Source organism: Oncorhynchus clarkii, chromosome 32, assembly GCF_045791955.1.
Source record: "Oncorhynchus clarkii lewisi isolate Uvic-CL-2024 chromosome 32, UVic_Ocla_1.0, whole genome shotgun sequence".
Taxonomy (NCBI): Eukaryota; Metazoa; Chordata; class Actinopteri; order Salmoniformes; family Salmonidae; genus Oncorhynchus; species Oncorhynchus clarkii.
This window is the reverse complement of record NC_092178.1, coordinates 9,908,129-9,920,552: the sequence shown is the minus strand read 5'-3', so window position 1 is coordinate 9,920,552 and position 12,424 is coordinate 9,908,129. Positions and strand designations below refer to the sequence as shown.

Genomic DNA, 12,424 nt, shown 5'->3' with positions numbered 1-12,424 from the left:
CATCTGCAGCCTGCTGAAAAACACGCTGCCGTGTGATGGATGTCGGTGGTGGACGGACACAGTCTGGGTAACGGGTCACTTTATGCGTGTGTGTCCTACGTAACAACTCATTGGATTGTTGTCACATTAATTGATGAGGTGTCACAGTTGGCTCATGCCAAACATACACACACACACACACACGCGCGCGCGCACTAACACATAGGCAATACACATTTCATGAGGGGTCACAGCGTTCTCTGAACTGTATGGATGACACTGACAAAGGCTGTGACGTGTATATCTACTCACCCCTGAATGAAATAAATACTAAAAAGAAACCTACAATCTCCATTTTGAAATTCTATAAAATGTTGGTCGACGCACCTGTTCCCGAACGCATTGGGCACAATAACTCCATGGTTTAATTTAAGTCAAGACTAAGTTAATTCTACTTAAATTAATAAACTTTTTTTTTGTAAATGGCTTCCTGGCAAATTGTTTTAACTTCAGATGAATTTGTTCTAGACTAGGGAGTCTCAGAGTAAGGTAATGTGAGGACTAACCATTTCATCTTTGTGAAGCCAAATTAGATGAACTACTTGTATTTCGTACTGACCTGAGGACGCTTTAAAAAACAGGGATGGGACTCTAATACAAAAGCATTGATTGGAATTGGAGCAAGTAACCTGAACCAAACAATGGACGGAGGTCAAAGAAAACATTCAAAGAATTGTAATGACTTTGAAAAAAAACCTCTTGAAGCGATTAGTGTCAAACCACCAAAACAAGAAAAATAATGCCTTTGTTACCTGGCGACAGTACACTCAGCACAGGACACAAACTCATTTGAGATTGTTTATTATGTCGAAGCTTAAATTTAAAAAATTATAATGTAGGAGAAAAATCCCTGCAAGGTGAAGTCCCCATAAAGTAACATTCAGTCTAAACCACCATCAAGTGAAATAAATATGTTAGTAAAGTGTATAAAAACAATATAAGTACAATAAGTACAAAGTGAAATGCATAAACGGTTGTTTTTGAAGTGGCTCTGCTTTAAACATACTGTCCACGTGATACCCATCCAGGCCTGGGCAACTCCAGTCCTCGGGGCCTGATTGGTACCACACTTTTCCCCCGATCCCTAGCAAACACACCTGATTTAAACTAATTGCATTCAAAACTGAAGACCATGATTAGTTGATTATTGGAGTCGGATGTGTTAGCTGGGGCTTGGGGCCAAAGTGTGACACCAATCAGGCCCCCGAGAGAGAACTGGAGTTGCCCAAGGCCTACATGGAACACTAGATCCTTATCTCACCCATACAGCAGTTTCAAATGATGTTATCATCAACTCCACATGGAACACTAGATCCTTATCTCACCCATACAGCAGTTTCAAATGATGTTATCATCAACTCCACATGGAACACTAGATCCTTATCTCACCCATACAGCAGTTTCAAATGATGTTATCATCAACTCCACATGGAACACTAGATCCTTATCTCACCCATACAGCAGTTTCAAATGATGTTATCATCAACTCCACATGGAACACTAGATCCTTATCTCACCCATACAGCAGTTTCAAATGATGTTATCATCGACTCCACATGGAACACTAGATCTTAGCAGTTTCAAATTATGTTATCATCAACCCCTGAGAGCACTGGTATTCAGCTAGCAAGAAGCTAACATCCTCATGTCAATCAATCTAAAGTAAAGTTGGACTCATGATGAATGTCAACAGCTCTCCAGTGTAATTGCTTGCTCTTACTCTTACACACTGCGCATGCACTATCCCATAACCGTTTGCACACATTATTTCTGGATCTTTTAAAGGGACAGTGCCATCTAGTGGATATAAAGGAATACAGCTACATGCTTTTACCACCTGGCTACACCTGGACTAGAGTTTGTAATGAATTCAACTCAAATTAAAAAAGTAAACAAAAGGACGCTACAACAACTTCCATCCAGTAAGATACTGCATTTATTGTTACAAATCCGAGTCACTTTTAAATGTTTGTTTTCTTGTTGTAACACAACACAGTGGGGCCTAAATGTATTTGTGTGACAGAAATGTAACAAACAATATCCTACATAATTACTAATATAATTTCTTTATTGTCTTGACATTCTAAGGTCCTGTGGAAAAACGTAAAAAATGAACTTAAAGAAGACAAAGGCTCTTGCTTGTGGGCAGTGTTTCAAGGCCGGTGGCGAACCCCCAGTAAGACCAGAGACGGATGAGCTGGGGGACTTTTTGACCGAGATCATTGATAGCCAGCAACCCCTGGAAGGTATCGCCAACAACAAACATTTGGACAGTTCAGATAGGGGACCGTTCATATCTTCATTTGGTAGGACACATTCAGTCAACATGTGCCGTCCCCGGACTGCAGGGAATATGTCATGTTGCCAGTCATCTCTTGCACTCCCATGTCACGTTGTCAGTCATCTCTTGCACTCCCATGTCATGTTGCCAGTCATCTCTTGCACTCCCATGTCACGTTGTCAGTCATCTCTTGCACTCCCATGTCATGTTGCCAGTCATCTCTTGCACTCCCATGTCATGTTGCCAGTCATCTCTTGCACTCCCATGTCATGTTACCAGTCATCTCTTGCACTCCCATGTCATGTTGTCAGTCATCTCTTGCACTCCCATGTCATGTTGTCAGTCATCTCTTGCACTCCCATGTCATGTTGCCAGTCATCTCTTGCACTCCCATGTCATGTTGCCAGTCATCTCTTGCACTCCCATGTCATGTTGCCAGTCATCTCTTGCACTCCCATGTCATGTTGTCAGTCATCTCTTGCACTCCCATGTCATGTTGCCAGTCATCTCTTGCACTCCCATGTCATGTTACCAGTCATCTCTTGCACTCCCATGTCATGTTGTCAGTCATCTCTTGCACTCCCATGTCATGTTGTCAGTCATCTCTTGCACTCCCATGTCATGTTGCCAGTCATCTCTTGCACTCCCATGTCATGTTGCCAGTCATCTCTTGCACTCCCATGTCATGTTGCCAGTCATCTCTTGCACTCCCATGTCATGTTGCCAGTCATCTCTTGCACTCCCATGTCATGTTGTCAGTCATCTCTTGCACTCCCATGTCATGTTGTCAGTCATCTCTTGCACTCCCATGTCATGTTGCCAGTCATCTCTTGCACTCCCATGTCATGTTGCCAGTCATCTCTTGCACTCCCATGTCATGTTGTCAGTCATCTCTTGCACTCCCATGTCATGTTGTCAGTCATCTCTTGCACTCCCATGTCATGTTGCCAGTCATCTCTTGCACTCCCATGTCATGTTGCCAGTCATCTCTTGCACTCCCATGTCATGTTGTCAGTCATCTCTTGCACTCCCATGTCATGTTGTCAGTCATCTCTTGCACTCCCATGTCATGTTGTCAGTCATCTCTTGCACTCCCATGTCATGTTGTCAGTCATCTCTTGCACTCCCATGTCATGTTGTCAGTCATCTCTTGCACTCCCATGTCATGTTGTCAGTCATCTCTTGCACTCCCATGTCATGTTGTCAGTCATCTCTTGCACTCCCATGTCATGTTGTCAGTCATCTCTTGCACTCCCATGTCATGTTGTCAGTCATCTCTTGCACTCCCATAAGAAAAATTATGTAATAAACTTAATTCTTGAACATATAATGTTCTCTAGTGCAGCAATGTCATCATTTTCTAGAGGTAGATGATTACCATATATTGATCACCATAGCTTGATTACCATAGCTCGATTACCATAGCTTGATTACCATAGCTTCATTGTGAAACCATGCTGTTTGAGGTCATTGTGAAGCCCTGGGAAGCCATGCTGTTTGAGGTCATGGTGAAGCCCTGGGAAGCCATGCTGTTTGAGGTCATTGTGAAGCCATGCTGTTTGAGGTCATTGTGAAGCCCTGGGAAGCCATGCTGTTTGAGGTCATTGTGAAGCCATGCTGTTTGGGGTCATTGTGAAGCCATGCTGTTTGAGGTCATTGTGAAACCCTGGGAAGCCATGCTGTTTGAGGTCATTGTGAAGCCCTGGGAAGCCATGCTGTTTGAGGTCATTGTGAAGCCCTGGGCAGCCATGCTGTTTGAGGTCATTGTGAAGCCATGCTGTTTGAGGTCATTGTGAAGCCCTGGGAAGCCATGCTGTTTGGGGTCATTGTGAAGCCCTGGGAAGCCATGCTGTTTGAGGTCATTGTGAAGCCCTGGGAAGCCATGCTGTTTGAGGTCATTGTGAAGCCCTGGGAAGCCATGCTGTTTGAGGTCTTTGTGAAGCCCTGGACAGCCATGCTGTTTGAGGTCATGGTGAAGCCCTGGGAGGCCATGCTGTTTGAGGTCATTGTGAAGCCCTGGGAAGCCATGCTGTTTGAGGTCATTGTGAAGCCCTGGGAAGCCATGCTGTTTGAGGTCATTGTGAAGCCTTGGACAGCCATGCTGTTTGAGGTCATTGTGAAGCCCTGGGAAGCCATGCTGTTTGGGGTCATTGTGAAGCCATGCTGTTTGAGGTCATTGTGAAGCCCTGGGAAGCCATGCTGTTTGAGGTCATTGTGAAGCCCTGGGAAGCCATGCTGTTTGATGTCATTGTGAAGCCCTGGGAAGCCATGCTGTTTGGGGTCATTGTGAAGCCATGCTGTTTGAGGTCATTGTGAAGCCCTGGGAAGCCATGCTGTTTGAGGTCATTGTGAAGCCCTGGAAAGCCATGCTGTTTGAGGTCATTGTGAAGCCCTGGGCAGCCATGCTGTTTGAGGTCATTGTGAAGCCCTGGGAAGCCATGCTGTTTGAGGTCTTTGTGAAGCCCTGGACAGCCATGTTGTTTGAGGTCATTGTGAAGCCCTGGGAAGCCATGCTGTTTGGGGTCATTGTGAAGCCATGCTGTTTGAGGTCATTGTGAAGCCCTGGGAAGCCATGCTGTTTGAGGTCTTTGTGAAGCCCTGGGAAGCCATGCTGTTTGAGGTCATTGTGAAGCCCTGGGCAGCCATGTTGTTTAAGGTCATTGTGAAGCCCTGGGAAGCCATGCTGTTTGAGGTCATTGTGAAGCACTGCTCTTGCAATTATGACAATGCAGCATCTTCTTGGTTGAAAGTGCAATGTGTTTCTGAGACACTGGAAATGACTCCTCCATACAACAAACATGTGCTCCACTGCACCTCTGGTGCGGATATGAGCTTGGTTGTACCGTTGTTGCTTAGCTCCTATTGCATGAAGATAAGGAGGTGAACAAGAAGTTGGTCTGTGCGTACCCACTGTCACCATGGATACCCACTGTCACAATGGATACCCACTGTCACCAAGTATGATTCCACTATGTTGTCCTCCTTCAAGCTGAGCATATAAAGAGGAATGTTGGAAAACCCTTGAGTCATGAGTTGCGCCTTTCCAACGTGCAACAATGTTGGAGATCTGCAAAATTGGGAGTGCACACATTTTGTACATTTATTGAGAACCAGTTTTTATTCCTTTACTCCTCAGCATCTGCTGTAGATGGACACTTGATGGAAATATGACATTCATCTATAAAGCCGATGACTCCTAGGATGTTCCCATACTCATAGAAATCTACCTGGTAGTTGGCCTGGGCAGCAGCATCAGGAAATGTTATGTAATTCTGCATACATTCTGTTCACTTACACTACACAAATCTCTTGTTTCACGATGGAAGGTTCCAGATGCCAAAACCCTCAAGGTGATCAGTACTTCTAAGGAAGGAGGGATTGGCCTTCCCCTAAGAGAGTCAGATAAAAGCCTTGGCTCAAGGTGATCAGTTCTTGTAGGGAAGGAGTCTAGGATTAGGCTTAATCTATGTCTGTGAAATCTACCCATAGAGTTCAGTTTTCAGGATGCCATATCAATGATATCATCATTTAACGGTGGACCAGTGGTTCATTTCACCAGAGAGGGGCAATATAGATTGGGTGCTGCTGCCACCTAGCGGTCAGAAACGGTACTGGCTATGTCAGGTCCACACTGTACAGCAGGGATCATCAACTACTAGATTCAGCCTAGATTATTTTTTTGTTGAGCTGATGGTGGCGGGCCGGAACATAATTACATAAATCTGTAGACTGCAGATTGACTAAAGAATCCCTAACAGATATTGACTAAAACATAATAATTTCAAACCTTGTTTATGTTCGTATACAATCACGTGTCTCTCTATTATGCGTGGGAATATTTGGGAACAGTTTTCTTAAATTAAAAATCACTTGGAGCTGATTTCCTGGTGTTTTTACAATATTTTATATCCAACAATGAAAATAAATATATATTAAAAAAACGTTTTTTGTGTAGTTTTTTGCTCAGAAAACTTGCGGGGCTAAATGAGACCACCAGTTGGGGAACACTGCTGTACAAAATGTATTTATGGTAGCCTACACACCCATATTCTGTGCGCTTTATGAACTGAAAAGCATCCCTCATTCATTCAAAGGCAAGAGGTTGTGGAAATAACCTTGAGTAGCCTAAACAACATTGGCAAAAGGTGTTAGTTAGCCTATTATTAAAATACGAAGCAATAAGTAGCCTAGCATAGGCTACAGCTTTTAGCCTACTTGTTGTGATTACACTTACTTTTCGGTATTAAAACATTTATAGACCGTGCCTATAAAATACAATTGGGCATATAGGCATATATAGGATACAATGAATGTATTATTGGGAATACATCTGAAACGACACACTAGGCTATTCCCATGCTCTGTTGAGAATAAAAGCACAGAATCTATTGATGACAGCCCGGTGCTGCTTCTCAGCCTGTCGTCATCGCGTTGAATCGTTAACGGACGTATTAACGTTCCAGGCCCTGTGCGTAACGTGTGTAGGCTATGCAGACCCAGAACCGACAGCGTCCCGCTGATCTCATCGGTTAACGGACTAAAGAAAGGATGAGGGCTTGAGAAAACACCGTATCGTTACCGAATACCGTGACGGAAGTGTAATGCAACAGTGAAGATATCTTGTCGCTTGTCGCGGATGGCGCGTTGGGTGAAACTGTAAGCTAATGTATGTCCGGTCAGCTGTTTTTATTCACCGAGAGACAGCAGCATCACCGGGACGTGTGCACGAGACCACAGACTAGCCTATACCGGCGATCCGGACCACCACAAACGGGCAGGACTAACGGAGAGGAGGACGCAGAGAGAGAAAATAAAAGAGTGTGAGAGATGGAGTTTAAGCAGCTGGTGGAGGTGGCAGAGAAGTGGTGTTCGTCGGTTCCGTTCGATCTGATCTTCGCGGAGGAGGATGATGAGAGAAGACTGGACTTCTACGTAGAACCGGGAATCTCTTTCTATGTCCTTTGTCCGGATAACATGACGGGAGGGATTGAGCATTTCGTAAGTGTGTGTTCGCGCGCGCACGCGTACGCGTGTGTGGTTTCGGTGTTTTGAGGTTTGCCTCTCGGGTCCCCCGGCGCAGTGTGTGTCTGTGTGTGCGCAACGGGAATGATGTCACTGCACCTGACAATAGCACGCATGTTGTTTTGGCAGCATTATTTAGGCCGCCTGTCCTGCGCATGGACACAAGCCTGCAATAGCAGTGCTGTTGTTGTTTTGTTAGAGAAGCTTCCACTGCGCTCTAGTCCCCACTCTCCATCAGCCCGCCGGGGTCAGAGGGCAGGGACCACAGTTCTCCTGGCCCGGCGCCAGGTGTAAAAATAGGCAGCAGCAGCGGTACCAGAAGGTCTCAGAGCCATGCATCCCTCCTTAGCAACTGGCAGTAATACTTCATGTTGTATACATTTTATATGCAAATATGTAATGCAAGTAGAGCGTCACTCAGCTTCTCTCCTCTCTGGTCTGTCTGTGAATGTTTACTGCACTAGGCCCCATCCTACCCTTCCCCATCGCCCCCACTTTCTCACCCTCCCTCTCTCTATCTCACTATCACTCTCTTTCTCAGTCTGTCTCTCTCTCTATCTCACTATCACTCTCTTTCTCAGTCTCTCTCTTTCTCAGTCTGTCTCTCTCTCTATCTCACTATCATTCTCTTTCTCAGTCACTTTCTCAGTCTGTCTCTCTCTCTATCTCACTATCTCTTTCTCTCTCAGACCTCCATCTTTTTGTTATTGCCCTGTATCAGGACAGACTTCCTGTTACAACCCCTGTATCTGGACAGACTTCCTGTTACAACCCCGGTATCTGGACAGACTTCCTGTTACAACCCCGGTATCTGGACAGACTTCCTGTTACAACCCCTGTATCTGGACAGACTTCCTGTTACAACCACAGTATCTGGGCAGACTTCCTGTTACAACCCCTGTACCTGGACAGACTTCCTGTTACAACCACAGTATCTGGGCAGACTTCCTGTTACAATCCCTGTATCTGGACAGACTTCTTGTTACAACCTCGGTATCTGGACAGACTTCCTGTTACAACCCCTGTATCTGGACTGACTTCCTGTTACAACCCCTGTATCTGGACAGACTTCCTGTTACAACCCCGGTATCTGGACAGACTTCCTGTTACAACCCCGGTATCTGGACAGACTTCCTGTTATAGCCATATATCTGGAAATACTTCCTGTTATTTCTGGACAGACTTCCTGTTATAGTCCTGTATCAGGAATCTAGAAAAAAAGGTGAGGTGCTGGCTAGCGGAGTAGAACACTTGAAAATAAAAGAGAGCCGCACACTAGGAGCTCAGAGCTAGGAGCTCTGTCTTCATCAGGGTATAACTTCCTTCATCAGGACAGACTTCCTGTTAAAGCCCTGTATCTGGACAGACAGACAGGTCTGATGTATCCATCTATCACTGGTTCTCTGTTCAGACACTCTCCTATAGCCGTCCCTAGCACAGCTATAGGTGGCCCCCTCCCTGATATTCAATATCCCAACTAACAAACCCATTTCACCCATCTCCCACACACACACAGATGAGATTCTGTTACCATGCCGATCAATACTGCTATGGGGGGGGGGGGGGGGGGGATCCTGGTAAGCTCATCTGTGTGTCAAGGCTTTAGTTCAGGAGGCTAACACAGGTTCAGTTACACATGTGTGATTCACTTACGTCCATGTTTGTCTGAAGTTGTTATCTCTCTCTGTGTTCTACTGATTTGAAGGTGTTATCTCTCTCTTTGTGTTCTACTGATCTGAAGGTGTTATCTCTCTCTGTGTTTGAATGTTCTGAAGATGTTATCTCTCTCTGTGTTCTACCTCTAGTGACTGTTCATATCTACCAACATCTACCATATACAGTATAATATAATAATAACATCTACCATATACAGTATACTATAATAATATCTACCATATACAGTATACTATAATAATATCTACCATATACAGTATACTATAATAATATCTACCATATACAGTATACTATAATAATAACATCTACCATATACAGTAATAATGGTAATAATGTGGTAGTGTGGCTATATGGGTCAGGTTAATAACCTGTGTGTGTGTGTGTGTGTGTGTGTGTGTGTGTGTGTGTGTGTGTGTGTGTGTGTGTGTGTGTGTGTGTGTGTGTGTGTGTGTGTGTGTGTGTGTGTGTGTGTGTGTGTGTGTGTGTGTGTGCGTGTGTGTGTGTGTGTGTGTGTGTCTACAGCATGTATGGAGTGAGAGTGAGGACTGCCTGCCATTCCTCCAGGTAGCTCAGGACTACATCACTTCATGTGGAAAGAAAACACTTCTAGAGGTCCTGGACAAAGTGTTCACTTCCTTTAGACCTGTAAGTACATAGACAACGCTATACACAATATTACAACTACATTACTAAAGAATACAGCATAACAGCTGTTAAATGTCACCCTCTCCCTCATGTCTTTACATACATTACTAACTGTAAGTCCACTGGATAAGAACGTCTGCTAAATGACTCAAATAGGCTGGATACCTTTGGGGGGGGGAGTGGTAGAGGGTCTTCTCTTTCATTTAACATAACCAGATGTGTTAGTGCAGGGCTGGAACTAAAGCCTGCACACCCTGCCGCTAAGCTCTTCAGGACTGGGTTACACTTGTCTTTGACAGGGAGGATACACATCAATCTTGAAGGGCTGGAGTTAGCTTTAAAGCTCTCTTCTCCCTTTCTCTCGAGTCTCACCTCTCTCTCCCTCTCTTATTTTCTCTCTCTCTCTCTCCAGTTGCTGGGTCTACCGGACATAGATGATGAGACGTTTGAGCAGTACCATGCAGGCATGGAGGAGGAGCCAGAGGCAGACCACCAGCAAATGGGAGTCAGCCAGCAGTGATGCCCACAGATGAGGTGTCCAGTAGGGCTACAATAACTACCCATTCCCCTGGTCTCATCACCTACAACAACACACAGGCCCAACGCCCCTGTAGCGACTATAAACAGTCATAATGTATACTCACACACACACACAGGACAGCCTGCTTCTCCAAAGCTTTGCTCCCCAGATTGTGCAGTCCCTGCCTCCCTCCCTCCCACACACACACACACACACACACACACACACACACACACACTAGAGGTCGACCGATTAATCGGAATGGCCGATTAATTAGGGCCGATTTCAAGTTTTCATAACAATCGGAAATCGGTATTTTTTGGGCGCCGATTTGCCAATTTAAATTTTTTATTTTTTATGTATTTATATATACCTTTATTTAACGAGGCAAGTCAGTTAAGAACAGCTTCTTATTTTCAATGACGGCCTAGGAACAGTGGGTTAACTGCCTCGTTCAGGGGCAGGACGACAGATTTTCACCTTGTCAGCTCGGGGGATCCAATCTTGCAACCTTACAGTTAACTAGTCCAACGCAATGCCAACGACCTGCCTCTCTCTTGTTGCACTCCACAGGGAGTTTGCCTGTTACGCGAATGCTGTAAGCCAAGGTAAGTTGCTAGCTAGCATTAAACTTATCTTATAAAAAACAATCAATCATAATCACTAGTTAACTACACATGGTTGATGATATTACTAGATATTATCTAGCGTGTCCTGCGTTGCATATAATCAGACTGAGCATACAAGCATACAAGTATCTAAGTATTTGACTGAGTGGTGGTAGGCAGAAGCAGGCGCGTAAACATTCATTCAAACAGCACTTTAGTGCGTTTTGCCAGCAGCTCTTCGTTGTGCGTCAAGCATTGAGCTGTTTATGACTTCAAGCCTATCAACTCCCGAGATGAGGCTGGTGTAACCGAATTGAAATGGCTAGCTAGTTAGCGGGGTGCGCGCTAATAGCGTTTTAAACGTCACTCGGTCTGAGCCTTCTAGTAGTTGTTCCCCTTGCTCTGCATGGGTAACGCTGATTCGATGGTGGCTGTTGTGGTTGTGTTGCTGGTTCGAGCCCAGGAAGGAGCGAGGAGAGGGACTGAAGCTATACTGTTACACTGGCAATACTAAAGTGCCTATAAGAACATCCAATAGTCATTGGTTAATGAAATACAAATGGTATAGAGGGAAATAGTCCTATAATTCCTATAATAACTACAACCTAAAACTTCTTACCTGGGAATATTGAAGACTCATGTTAAAAGGAACCACCAGCTTTCATATGTTCTCATGTTCTGAGCAAGGAACTGAAACATTAGCTTTTTTACATGGCACATATTGCACTTTTACTTTCTTCTCCAACACTTTGTTTTTGCATTATTTAAAACAAACTGAACATGTTTCATTATTTACTTGAGACTAAATTGATTTTATTGATGTATTATATTAAGTTAAAATAAGTGTTCATTCAGTATTGTTGTAATTGTCATTATTATAAATTACATTTTTTTTAAATCATCTAATTAATCGGTATCGGCTTTTATGGTCCTCCAATAATCGGTATCGGTATCGGCGTTGAAAAATCATAATCAGTCGACCTCTAACACACAAACGCACACACACAGCCGTGCCCCAGCCTTGCCATAGAACTAGATTATTATGACCAATCACAACAGACAGCAGTTATACATATAGTAGACTACAACATGACTAGAGTTACTGTTACTAACCACCTGCAGGCTGGTTCTAGCATGGTAAATACATAACTTCCCAAGCCGTCTCAGCACCCCCCCCCCCCCCAGGACCTACAGAGAACTGTCAGTGTCAACCATGTAACACCGTACCGTAACCATCCACTGTACCACACAATGTTAACCAGCACATTGCTGTGTCTTTGTAACAATGTCAGCGGTGAAAGTAGAGGGAGGAATAGAACAGAATTGTAATCCTACGGTAGAAACTGTTCCATGTGTACTGCTGTGAGGTCGGCTGCTCTATCTATCTATCTATCTATCTGTGTGTGTCTGTCTGTCTGTCTGTCTGTCTGTCTGTCTGTCTGTCTGTCTGTCTGTCTGTCTGTCTGTCTGTCTGTCTGTCTGTCTGTCACCACCATCAATGCACTGCTTTGCTTTTACTTTCCCCACGGCCCTGAAGGAGTAGGATGAAGTTGTGATGTAAACTGATCCTGATCCTGGATCTGTGACTACAGGCGACGTCTGTCTACCTGGGGCGGCAGGGTAGCCTAGTGGTTA

General features: G+C 44.5%; 1 protein-coding gene across 1 annotated transcript; it reads left to right on the top strand.

Annotated features, from left to right (window-relative positions):
- Positions 1-6,788: 6,788 nt before the first annotated feature.
- Positions 6,789-12,089, top strand: LOC139391893 (maturin-like). Its single transcript, XM_071139511.1, has 3 exons — positions 6,789-7,318; positions 9,539-9,661; positions 10,074-12,089. Exons 1-3 carry the CDS (start codon positions 7,148-7,150, stop codon positions 10,179-10,181), a joined length of 402 nt encoding a protein of 133 aa, XP_070995612.1. The 5' UTR covers positions 6,789-7,147; the 3' UTR covers positions 10,182-12,089.
- The last annotated feature ends 335 nt before the right edge of the window (positions 12,090-12,424 follow it).

Coding starts and splice junctions, on each gene's coding strand:
- LOC139391893 (XM_071139511.1), top strand. CDS start 7,148: ATGGAGTTTAAGCAGCTGGTGGAGGTGGCAGAGAAGTGGTGTTCGTCG. Junction 7,319..9,538: donor CGGGAGGGATTGAGCATTTC/GTAAGTGTGTGT, acceptor GTGTGTCTACAG/CATGTATGGAGTGAGAGTGA. Junction 9,662..10,073: donor TGTTCACTTCCTTTAGACCT/GTAAGTACATAG, acceptor CTCTCTCTCCAG/TTGCTGGGTCTACCGGACAT.